At 37.6% G+C, this 13,602-nt stretch overlaps 1 protein-coding gene across 1 annotated transcript; it reads right to left on the bottom strand.

Annotated features, from left to right (window-relative positions):
- Nucleotides 1-624: 624 nt before the first annotated feature.
- LOC134214285 (cuticle protein CP14.6-like) lies at nt 625-1,516 on the bottom strand. The gene is made up of 2 exons (XM_062693691.1): nt 1,398-1,516; nt 625-1,226 (listed from the first exon to the last, which is right to left on the bottom strand). Exons 1-2 carry the CDS (start codon nt 1,404-1,406, stop codon nt 816-818), a joined length of 420 nt encoding a protein of 139 aa, XP_062549675.1. The 5' UTR covers nt 1,407-1,516; the 3' UTR covers nt 625-815.
- Between the last annotated feature and the right edge of the window lie 12,086 nt (nt 1,517-13,602).

The raw sequence follows: 13,602 nt of genomic DNA, 5'->3' as shown, positions 1-13,602 counted from the left end.
TGATTCCTTATACTAACATTCTACTCTATTCCCAACTGCCTATAAGGACTTGGCCGGCGCCATTTTGGATCTCTATTTTCGAGCTGTTGAAACGTGCACTTCGAGAAAAGGGTGGTTAATCCCAGCCTCTATTCACTTGGATCGAAGCGTAATTTACACCTGCACGGAGTAACAACCATATATGCATATATGTATTGTATATAGTCTGTCCGAGCTAATCTAAGCTAAGCTTACCAACTTTCATTTGATTGGCAAACAGCTAGAGTTCCTGAAAAAAGAAGAAAAGGCAAGAATGGCAGATTGGATTCATTCATAAATAAAAATGAGTTTTTTGCAATGAATATTGTAAATCACGAAAGAATTTCACGATTTACAAGATTTTCTTACTAATCGATTCGTCTTAGGGATCGGAATGTTTACACATACACAAAGTAAGGTAATTTTAGTTAAAAAACAAATTGTGGAGCGCAGTGTTTTGAGAAATGTTACTGCAATGACATGCGTTTATAATTTGGTATTGGTTTTCCAAAATACCTAAGGAAGGCTGGACTGTTAACATGTTAACAAATAAAAATTTTAAAGAACTTGTTTTTAAAGACATTAAATTTGAAGGAAATAACTTCATTCGTTGGCACATTGATTAATAGCACATTTTTATTTACATTTTCACTGTTAATTTTTGTTTTAAATATATCTAATAAAATCAATTTTACTAGGCACTATCCGGCTGATAATCGGATAGACTATCACATTTTGGCATATACTCATTTTGGGAGAATATCTCCTATAGGGCACAGTTGCGGTGCCGAATCTGCTTAGTGGCCCTTGTAGATCTCGGGCTCCTCATGGTGGGCCTCAGGATGACTGCCCGCCTTAGCATAGGCCTCAACCAGCTCCTTTGGCAGTGGTGGTGGTGTTGGGATGTGAGATCCATGGGCCTGGAATCCGTTCTCGTCGGCGACGTAGCTCACGGAAACTGGAACGCCGTGGGGATCAATGTACGAGTATGATCCGTGGGCAACGTTGGCCTCATGATCCTTGCTGCCGAAGTTTTTGACGTGACCTTCCTCCTGGACGACGATTCCATTGCCCGACTCATAACCGTATTTGAAGTTTCCGTCATTGCTCTGTATCAGCTCGCTGTGCACGATCGGAATGTGCTTGTGCTCCACATAGTGTTCACCACCAGCGGCGGCCACAACCAACAAGGCGGACAGTGCGATGAACTGCCGAAACATTGAGAGAACAAAAAAGATATTATTGATCACTAATGCATTTACACTTGGCACCGAATCACTAAGAGTTCACAAAGAAGTTATTCGCCTTTGCGTTTCAATAGGCATAACTAAATGTCTTTATTTAACGCCACTGTTCACGGAAATCGCAACCATACTAACCAGTTTCATTTTTAAAGTAGATTTAGAGATCTTGTAAAACCTAATTACACGCTACAAATTTGCTGGCTGAATGCACACTGATACCTTCTGGTTGCCCGGCCTTGCTTATATATACAAACTGACCACTGAGCTGGCCACCGAGGGATGATGGACGGATTGGATGGTCAAATCGAGAGAAAGATGCTGCTGCCCCTACTCCGGACTTTCTTTGGCGTTTTGTTACTGGTAGTTTGCAGCACTGGTTTCCAGCGGCAAAGATGCTGAGCACAATTGCACGGATTATGATCGGGTCAATTAAAGGAAATAATTGATTGATATGTGATCGATTTACGGTTATGTGTTCATTTGGACCATACGTGCGTTTAGCAGACATGGATGTGGAAGAAAAGTAATTCAATATAGCAAATTGCAGTTTTTGTCAATTATGCTACTTCTATTAGCTTTTTCACATGATTTGGTTCAAGGCTAAGTTGTATTATGAAGTTAGGTGTGAATATTTTTATTTAAATATGATGCGATAAATTTTAACTTTTTACTCAGGTAACAATTATAATTTAATAAACCACAAAAAGTAGAATTAAATAAATCATATATAAAGCAATAAGTTGCAAACAGTGTTCAAGGTGAGAATATAACGAGATGAGGAAAGATGGTGAATAGGAAAAGTATGACATCACCAAGGACATTACCTTGCATTGATACACTGCTGCAGTGCACTGTATCAAGAAGGCTGTGATTTTTTCAAACATTTCAAAACATCTTTGAATTGGAAATGTCAAGTAAAATCACTCGCAGAGACAATTTTTTTCAGATGATGTTCTTCTTTTTATGATTGCAATTTTCTCTTTTAAAAGTGCTAATTTATTTTTGTTTTGTGAAAATTCTTAATTGTTTATGGAAATTTTGCATTATTTGTGGAAATTTATTATTTGTTTATTGCTCATGCCCGATTTCTTTATTGGCAATTTCCCAAATTTTTATTTTTTTAGGGGGAGTTTTAGTTCAAGTCGTAAGGATTTTGATAGTACCATTCTAAATTTTAAGTACGACCCCAACCTCTGTCTGAATTGCCCATGATTTCATAGTTGGCATAACAACCATCGCACTTTTGTATGCATTTGGGAAGATTTAAGGACAACCATTGAAAACACGTACGTAAACACTCAAATAAGGTTTGAAACATACAACGCATTGGAGTCACAGTGGTAATTGCTTTCTAGCAAGTACGTAATAAGTCAAACACGCTGAAATTTTGAATGAATGTTTCGTCAACTACGTAAGTATGAAATCATGGATAGTGAAAGTATCATTAACAAAGAACTGAAAAAAAAGAGATCCCCAAACTGTACCTACCCACATATTGAGGCTCAGCGGCAATGGCAGCTTTAACAATCCAATGCATCCTAGTGATGCACACAAAACTCTGCAGAAGATAACTTTTTTGCCTTTATCCAGGGCTGTCAGATGATTTTTTCGTAAATCTGTACTGGCATGCATAAAAAATCTGTATTGTCTGTATTTTGGGGAAAATAGTTTTTTTTTATAAACTATGCAAAATAGCGATTCTGATGATTGTAATGTGATGTACTTAGATAACATTTCCAATGAATTATTTAAAACCAGTTAAACAAAGTTGGAGATCCCAGAAATCCGTTGGAATCTAATAAGGGGGCTGCTTGCAATCATGTAGAAGCATCACATCACTTAAATTTTCTCGGTTATTATGATTCACATTAAAAGTTCAATCTTTTCCGAAACTCATATTGCTTTTTGAATATCGCATCTCATCTCAATTACTATTCGATTTCAGCAAAAAAAAATATCATGATTCTACAAGTGATGTTTTTCAGATATTTTGGCTAGCTTCTTCAATATTCTACCGAAATTCGGGAACAATGATTTTTGTCAATGTCTATCTTAATTTACTTGAGTTGTTTAAAAATTCTATAATTATTTATCAAAAATACTGATATTGGTATATTGGTAGTCAATTCGATATGCATGATATGGTGGCAGAATATACTAAAGAAACATTTAACTAGCTTAAAAGCTTAAATATTCGAAACTTCTTTAACACATATTTGGTGTTCTTTTTTGAGGCCCAATCAATTTCATTAGAAATAACAGTACTTTATCTGAAACTCAACTGAGTTTGTCAAGTACGCAGAAAGCAGTCACAACTCAATTTATTAATATTACTAGCTTTATGTACCCGGCCTTGCTCGGAATTGCCAGTTTGGTTTGCAGTTTTCTTTTACAATCGGAAAATGATAAAACCAATTGGTCAACAGGGTAATTGTGTTTACTTCTTCATACTTTATCATTTGATTAAAAAAAGCCTTTTGGAAACATTGACTGATTTTGAAGAAGGGATCGTGGGTTTGAAAGGTCTTATTCCGGGCAAACGTCTATTTCTAAAGAAGGAAAAACATTCATCGATGCCATATTCCGGGCAACGCATATTTTTAAAGAAGGGATCACACCCACCATTGCCTTATTCCGGGCAAATGCCTACTTTTAAAGCAGCAATCACACCCACCATTCAGAAGGAAACACATTAATCATTGCTTTTCACTGGGCATACAATTATTCCGATGAACAACAAAACCCAATCCCAATACCCCCCCCCCCCTCCCATTCCAAAAGTCCCTTCCAGCCTCTCTATAATAGTTTCCTTTGGGTAGGCATTACGTGTTTATGTGTTTGGTTTGAATTGACCTATGCGATAAAAAGGTATACTAAACTGTTCGTTTAATTAATATACCCTCTCTCTTATTTAGCTGTGGCACTCATACCCAGTCTGATATAGTCTTCCTTAGACAGATAATATGGGTTCCAAATTTGGTGGACATCGATAAATGGGTTCAGAAGTCATGCTGAATTGATCGGATAACTAAACAATACCCCCTCTCCCACACCCTCCCCCTTTTTTAAAATTACTTAACCACATCCACTAAAATCGCTTCCATAGGACAGACAATATTTGATACAAATTTGGTTCAAATCGGTCATGAGGCTCATTGAGTTGATCGATTGTTAAACTATACCCCTCCCCCAATACCCTCCCTCTTTTGTAAAGAGCATCCCTAATCTCCTATCGTCGTCTCTTTATGACAAAGAATTTGTGTTCCGAATTTGTTTGAAATCAGTCAAGGGGTTCAGAATTTACACTGAGTTGATCGATAACTAAGCAATACCCCTCCCCCCATACCCTCCTCCTTTTCCAAAGAGCACGCTTAACCCCCCTATCGTTCCCTCTGTAAGATAAAGAATTTGTGTTTCAAATTCGGTTGAAATCGGCCAAGGGGTTCAGAATTTACACTGAGTTGATCGATAACTAAGCAATACCCCTCCCCTCACACCCTCCCCCTTTTCCAAAGAGCATGCTTAGCCCCCTATCGTCTCCTTCTTAAGATAAGGTAATTGTGTTCCGAATTTGGTCGAAATCGGCCAAGGGGTTCAGAATTTAAACTGCGTTGATCGATAACTAAGCAATACTCCTCCCCCATACACTCCCCCTTTTCCAAAGAGCATGCTCAACCCCTCTATCGTCCCATCCTTAAGATACAGAATTTGTGTTCCAAGTTTGGTTGAAATCGGCCAAGGGGTTCAGAAGTTATGCTGGAACATACATACAAACATACATACAAACATACAAACATTGAGTTTTATATATATAGATTACATATTAAATTATTAGTCTCAAGTATGGTTTATGTGTGACATTGAAATGGTACTGGGTTTTGAATTATGAAAAGGCAATATCCAATAGATTTGAAAGCATCGAAATAGACTTTATATGGAGCACAACGGAGAGCCACCAAAATATTAATCAAAGCAAACGTGGCAATTCGCCGTCAGTCAAATACCTGTGGTGAACCATCGCAGACAGTAAATATGATAGTTTTCCAGCAAACCTTGCTTGCCTATTCTCACAATAAGCTCCACAGTTTAGACTTTAGTATTTTATTTAGAATTAAAAAATATTTAATTAGATCTTGTATAAGTGATTTTTATAGGGACGATAACATTTAAAATAATAAAAAATCTGTACGACTCTGTACTCTATTTGAAAAATCTGTATAAAATCTGTAATCTGTATCATGTCTGTATTGACGTTTAAAAATCTGTAAAATACAGATAAATCTGTATATATGGCAGCCCTGCCTTTATCGTAAGGTACACCGGGGCAATTTGAAACGGGTTTTCAAAGTTGAACTTTGAAGTGCTGTAAAAAAAATAACCCTCTGATAAATTTGGAATCCGTTTGCAGTGTTTATTTTGGTTCCAGTTGAAAATCGAATTTCGAACTCATGAAAACCGGTTTTATTCACGTTTAACTCATAGCGCATCATTGCGCAATAGTGCACATTGTTCGCAACCAGATGCGCTATACAGATTGTTTCTAATAGGACAAAAAATGATTTTCATGAGTTTAAAAAATTCGTTTTTGAGCCCTTTCCAAATCTTTTCAAAATTATTTTGTATACGGAAATTATTTTTATATACATATGCATCATTTTAACTTACTACTCATATCACGGCTAGTTGAAACACTGCGCTATATAAAAATAAAAGTTTATATTGCAGTACAGTCAAACCTCCATGAGTCGATATTTAAGGGACCATCGAGCCATGGAAATATCGAGATGTGGAATGACAAATCCTTGGAAAACTGTTTGAAGGGACCATCACAGTAACCCAGAAAACATTTTTTTATATACAGTCGCCTCTCCACATCTCGATATTATAGGGACCATCGAGATAAGAAGAGATCAAGGAATGGAAGGAAAATTCAAATGGGTACTAGATTGAAAAAAGCTCGTTGCTATGAAAAACGACAACAAAACAAATGTCAGCTATTGTTGTTCATGTGTTTGTTATTGTCCAAAAATGATCTAGTAGCCTAGAAATATGAATATATTGACATAGGGAGAGAGAATCCTGAACAAAATATGACCAGAACACATCGAGATAGAGAGATATCGAGATAGGGAGGTTATCGAGATGTAGAAAGCCTAAATGTATGTAGATTGAAGGGACCGAGAAAACCATCGACATAGGGAGAGATATCGAGATGTAGAACATCGAGATGTGGAGAGTCGACTATAATATAATTTGTTTCCATGAGTCGATATCGAGTCATAAAACATCGACTCATAGAGGTTTGAACGTATTAAAAAACAAAATGGAAACAAAATATATCAAGACAAAATTTTCAAAACGACTTATCTGCTTTTGTAAACAAAGATTCAAAAGACGATTTGACGAATCTGATAGCTCACCCACGCAAACCAACACCATCAATAGGTAGGGGAAGGATTCCGCTACCTGTTGATGGTGTTGGTTTGCGGGAGAGCTATCAGATTCGTCAAATCGTCTTTGAATCTTGTTTAAAAAGCAGATAAGTCGTTTTGAAAATTTTGTCTTGATATGAACTCAGTAACACTCAAGATTTACGAGGTTGTTAAGGTGAGTGTACAACAAAGCCACAAGCGTATTTTTCAAGGGCATAATTCTAGAGAGCCAAACTACGCACTACGCTCATTAGTTACTCCTGCAGCTGACCAACCACTCGGATTACTTTTCAGGATGATTCATTATTTGGTTTGCTTGAATTGTGCGCTAGATAATTCGTTCGTAGCTTCGTCATAAATTCACTTTAATTGGCCATCGTATGTCTCACAAACTCCTTGATGGGAGGAAGAGAGGGCTGGGGAAGTGAAAGGAATAGTTTAAGAAATGTTTACATGCTTCATGTTTTAAGTTTTTAAGGGCAAGTGCACACTATGAGGAAAAAAAGCTATGATGAATCTCAAAAAAGAAGCATGTAGTTTAAACATGATCTATTTTCATTATAATCTTTAGTGGAAATTGGAGGAATTCATGAATACAAATGGGAGGGACGGGAATTTATTTAAATATATGTGGTGTGGGCCTTTTCATAAATCTATATTTTTGAACGTATTTATGGACCAGAGTGCGCGTTTGTTTTTGTTTACTATTGGACACAGAATGATTTACTTTGACATAACTTCGTACAGCATAATCTAGCTATAGGGCACTGCACGGAAACATCTCTTTCTCTTTCGTTCCTCATACATTTTGACGTTTACTGGCCTTGTTGTTTTCTAATTTCTTTGCAGCGAAAAAGAGACAAAGTAGTCCGTGCAGTGCCCTATATACATATAAAACAAAGTTGGCATTTACATGACTGCGCAGCACTCAAAACCTAGGATAGGATGTGACAATTCAATTGAGACTGCCTTGTTGTTTTTTAGTCGGTTGCTCTGACGAGGTGGTCGCCAGTGCAGCCAAATTAATTTGGTACAAAATCTTCCAAATATCATGTATCAAAAGTTGATGTTTTTCTTTCCGTTTCATCCATTATTTATGTAAGAGAAGCGGAAGACTAACAGAAGGAAGTTTTCGCTAATGAGAATATGACTTTGATATCAAAAATGACAGAAAAGTGAATGATAATGCTTAAAATCAACAGTTTGAAACCTCTACAACACTTGAGCATAATTTATATGGCGTTTGCAGTTCAATATGCATTAATTTTGTGTCAAAAAACTCGAACTCAAACATTCACGTATATTGCTTAATATCAACTTTACATACCAGCAACACGGCCAAACTAACAACATGCTGCCCTACGAAAAACACGCCGCCGCCAATCGAAGTAATCGATTGTCAGTTTCAACCAATCAGCAACCGGTACGATTGTGACAGAAAATCGGTACGATTTTTAATGACTAGTTCGCACATCCTATCCTAGCTCAAAACTAGACAGCCCCATATTTGCTAATTTATATTCGTTTTCTTCTACTTTTTACGAGGAAAAATGTTATGTGAGATTGGAATGCTTTGAAAATCAAAATTCAGCCTTTTCGATTAACGGTTTTGACCATATAAAACCAAGTTGTAAAAAACCGATTTGTTTTCTAGAAAAATTGTGGACGCAAAAAATGTATCAGAAATTTGATAATTTTTTGGCGAGACAAAGTTCGCCGGGTCAGTTAGTTATTTATCTAGTCGTTTTTCAAGGCGACTTCCATTATTCTCATTTAACCAACTATTCATTTCCCGTGGCACCCGAGATGGATCCCGTGGAAATGCAGAGGATTCCTTGGTCTCTTGTAGCAATGAACTAATCTTCCTTTCGTATCCTAATCCTAAATTGGTAGTGACTAGAATTCTTGAATGAAATATTATTTTATTTTATCTTTAAATCTTTCGTTTATTTGGAATGCTTGTTACATTATTTTAATTGTAAGTCTAGTATAGCTTTCCTATTGAAAATTATTCAGATCAGACTATGGGATTCGAAGTTATGGCCAAAATACATTTTTTTAATGAAAATTAGCATTAGCATTAGCATGAGCAATTCGCACAAATTCGTCAACTCTACGACTACTCATAGATGTGTTTGTTTGATGTGATGTGATGTGTTTTTCAGTAATTTTGACAGAAATCTCGGCAAAAAATCATATTTACTGGGGCTCGGCTGTGTGAATCGCGGTAAAAGTTGAGTAAATTGGTGAGATCCCGGGAAAAAAATTAAGTGTGTATCCCATTGTTTCCTATTGAAAATTGGACAGATCGGACTATGGGCTTAGAAGTTATGGCCAAAATACATTTTTTTATATGTAAAATGCGTTTCAAAAACTGACTCATTTTACCGGCACTTATTCTTAAAGGATTTGTTGCCAAAAGGTTGCATTTGATCATGGTGTCCAATTGTTTTGTCTTGAAAATGATCTTAACAGATATAGCCAGAATATTAAGTGTTCCACCACGATCCGATTGATGGACGGCACTTCTCCGACATTATCGACGTCAGGACATATCGTGGCGCTAACATCTTCTCTGACCACTATCTGGTGATGGTTAAACTTGGGCGCAGTTCCGTCATCAACAATGTTCGGTACCGACGACCGCCGCGGTACGGCCTAGAGCGACTGAAGCCACCTGATGTTGTCATGTCTTGAGGCAGCGTTGCTCTCTTGAGGACTGCTGGAATACAATCAAAGCAGCCATTAACGACGTAACGGAGAGCAACGTCGGGTATATGGGACGAAGTCTACGAAACGATTAGTTCAGACAGATTCTGGAGCAGAAGGACGCAACGCGGGCGGTCCCGCTACAGCAAGGTACCTGGCAGAACGTGGAAGGAGAAGAAACGCCGCCTGGAAGAAGCAGAGTGCGAGGAGATGGAACAGCTGTGCCGTTCTCAAGAAACACGCAAGTACTATCAGAAGCTTAACGCATCCCGCAAAGGCTTCGTGCCGCGAGCCGAAATGTGCAGGGATAAGGATGGGAGCAGCTTGACGGACGAACGTGTGGTGATCGAAAGGTGGAAGCAGCACTACGAGGAACATTTGAATGGCGCTGAGAGTACAGGCAGTGAAAGTTAAGGCAGTGGAGGAGATGACCACGTCAGTTCAGCGAACGATGGAAGTCAACCAGTCCCCAAATTGAGGGAAGTTAAGGATGCCATCCAACAGTCAAAGACCAATAAAACAGCAGATGGGCCCGGCAAAGCTGGTCACTTGCCTGCACAAAGTGATAGTCAGAATCTGGGAAAATGAACAGATACCGGAGGAGTGGAAGGAAGGGGTTATATGCCCCATCTACAACATCTTAAATTTTAAGGCTATCTTCTTCCGTAGTCTGTCACCATTAGTGAAGGAGTTCGTGGGAAGTTATCAAGCCGTCTTCGTTGACAGTCGCTCGAAAACGGACCAGATTTTACTGTACAGCAAATCCTTCAAAATGCCGTGAATACTAGGTCCCAACGCACCATCTGTTCATTGATTACAAGGCGGCATACGAAAACAGCTTCCCTAGGAAGCTTACCAGATTGATCAAAGCAACGGTGGATGGTGTTCAAAACTGTGTGAAGATTTCGGGCGAACAATCCAGTTCGATCGAATCGCACCGGGGACTAAGACAAGTTGACTTTCGTGCCTGTTGTTCAACATTGCGCTAGAAGGTGTCATGCGGAGAGCCGAGTGTTACAGCCGGGGTACGATTCTCAACAGATCCAGTCACTTGTCCTAAGACGAGTTTGTACAATCCAACTCGTCTTATGACAAGTGAAGATATTCCACTGAAAAGCTCAAAATAATTTTCTTAACAGATCCAGTCAATTTATTTGTTTCGCGGATGACATGGACATTGTCGGCCGAACATTTGCAAAGGTGGCAGAACTGTACACCCGCCTGAAACGTGAAGCAACAAAAGTTTGACTGGTGGTGAATGCATCGAAGACAAAGCACATGCTTGTAGGCAGAACCGAGCGCGACAGGACCCGCCTAGGAAGCAGTGTTACGATAGACGGGGATATATACCTTTGAGCTGGTCGAGGAATTCGTCTACCTTGGATAAGGATCCAAGAAGACCAACTTAATATTCTTAAAGAACACTTAATATTCTTTGATAAATAAATGCAAGGGCTAACGGCTGATAAATATGTTAGTCGTGAAATACGAGGGCGCATCATCGGTGGAAGTCGGGCCTACTACGGGCCCCAGAAGAAACTGCGGTCAAAAAAGTTTCACCACCGCACCAAATGTGTCATGTACAAAACACTGATAAGACCGGTAGTCCTCTGTAAGCATATGCGGTATTTCGGAAAATTTCGTTTCAGGTGGTTCGAAACGAAATTCCGCGGAATTTCGCGGAATTTGAGCATGGCGAAATCTGATTTTTTGATTTCGTTTCGTTTCGTAAAATAGCAAAAATTTCGCTAGAAAAAACTAGCTTCTAACAAAATTTAACGGAATTTCGCGGAATTTCGAAACAAATTCAAACTTATATGATCAAAAATTTTGGCTGCGCCGCTGAACAAAATCGTAAAGTTGTTTTTTTTTTAATTTTAGGTTATACAATTTTTTCTGATAACACTTACTACATAACCCCATTCTTAGTCGACAAATACGTATGTAGTTTTCTTCTATAAAACGTATTCAGTGTTTCCAAGATTCAAATTAAAATATGGTGATATTTTTTTTACTATTTGCACAATATGAATGCGGAATCAATCGTGGGACGGCAGCTAGTCCGGGAGAACGCGAAGTGAAAAAAATCTACCTCGCGTAGCAGAAATTTGTTCAACCAGTGTGCAATCGACCGTGTTGATGCTAATCACGCCAGCTAGTGTTGGAGAACGCGAAGTGATACAACTAATGTCTGCATCGAAGAGCACAAAATTATTTAGTGCGGAATCGATACTGTTGTAAAAGCTTATTAAACGAAGCACATTGATCTTGCGTTAGATTGATTTGAAACACAGATTCTCACATGAATTACCTTCTCACCTAACCAATGATTCCTTTCCCGTAGCGCTCACGTGTTAAACTAATCTTCCGCTCCTAATCTTAAATTGACAGTAAGGAGCATCGTTAGGTATTGGTCATGAATTAGAAACTCTGAAGCAAGTACACAATACGAATAATTTTTTTAATTGATTGATGATAATTGATATTTGCTGTTTCTCGGCCAATCATGATTAGCAACTACGATGTGTACAGTTAATCAAGCTAAGCTCTTCTTTGACTATTTGCACAATATGTAAGGAACGTTGCAGATTTGTGGGCATTTTTAGATCTTCGCATGGAATTAAAAAAAATCCAGAAGGAGTTGAAAGATAATTAAAATTGATGAAAACTGAAAGCTTTCAGCTCATACTGACCATAACAGCTGTTCTCATATGCCAAGGACACACAGACAATAGCTCAATTCGTCGAGCTGATTGTATATAAGAGAATATGGGTCTGTTCGGAATCCTAACTGAAGAAAATAATCCGTGGAATCTGCCCTTCCAAAGCAGATCAAAGCTGCAAATTTATTAGACATTATTAATAAACCTTCGTTGTAATTGACAATAAACTTACAGTTAGTTTCTTCACGTTTTTCCTCGTGCGGATATGATACACTCTTTTGACCGTATAAGCTACGACAACTAGCTCCTAGCTCCTGCACTTTGCGAATAATATCGTTAAGTTAGATCGAGGTTTTATTAAAGGGGATTAACTTACCAATTAAGTTTGCTAGCACTTCTAATTTATAGCTTTATTCGTAGAAAATTCAATGTGCTACGTCGTTCTAAATTTAGGTAAATAGAATAACAAATTTATATATAAATTCTTTTCCAAGAACAGATTAGGCACACTGTACCTGGTATTTGAAAACAAATAGAAAGTTTCAGAGTTCTTCTAACTATTGATTAATAATAGATTTTAAAGATAATTCGATTGCTAATAGCATTTACAAAACGTGACTTTCAATACTATTAATATGAATCAATGGTAACAAATTGTATGACGTGTTGAACTGTCATCTATACGTCCCTATTCTATTCATCGTCGTTCGGCAGTGATGCCAAAGTTGCTGTCCGCAACAGGGTCTGTGAAATTCAATCTGAAATACATATCTTTATGCATTTTAGAAAGGTGCACAGGATTGTTCTAATGAGCAAAATTATGTTATATATATGTGGACGAATAAAGAGGAATAAGTTTTGGCTGTTACGCCCTTTTCAAATGTTGGTCTAGTAATATCAATTCTCTATCTGCGTATACGCCTGGCAGATGTGGATACATAATTGAGTATCCCACTAAATAAAAAAATAAATCTAAGCATTCATTTTCTAATTTTGACTTAGCTCAATACTAGGTATAAAACCACGCTGACAAGACAATATGTAGTATGCTTCAGCATAATTACATAATTCTTAAGTGAACTAAGGTTTTAAACGAAATTTGAATCCGTATATGAAAAGCCCACAATTTCTTTATATTTATATACTTATTGATAAAAAAATTATCAGATTCGGGAGCACACGCTCCACGATGAATTCCTTTGAAAGCGGCACAAATGCTGGGGTATTGCCATATCGCCGATTTATCACATGCGGCGAGAATGTGGTGATTCATCACAGACTGTCTCTTCTGTTATTATAACTATTTTGGTCGCAAAACAGTTATTTGACTTCGAGTGAAAGTGAAATCAGAATTGCGTACATAATGTAAAACCAATTTAACAAAAATTCCGGTGAAAAAAAATTAAAATTTCGTTTCGTTTCGAAAAATTTCGAAATTAATGAACCTTGATTTCGAAGTCTCGAAAGTAAATCTATATTTCGTTTCGTTTCGATCCGAATCAACATAGACATTTTAAATTTCGTTTCGTTTCGTTT

The sequence above is a fragment of the Armigeres subalbatus genome, chromosome 2 (genome assembly GCF_024139115.2).
Source record: "Armigeres subalbatus isolate Guangzhou_Male chromosome 2, GZ_Asu_2, whole genome shotgun sequence".
Classification (NCBI taxonomy): Eukaryota; Metazoa; Arthropoda; class Insecta; order Diptera; family Culicidae; genus Armigeres; species Armigeres subalbatus.
This window is presented reverse-complemented; position numbering and strand designations above follow the sequence as displayed.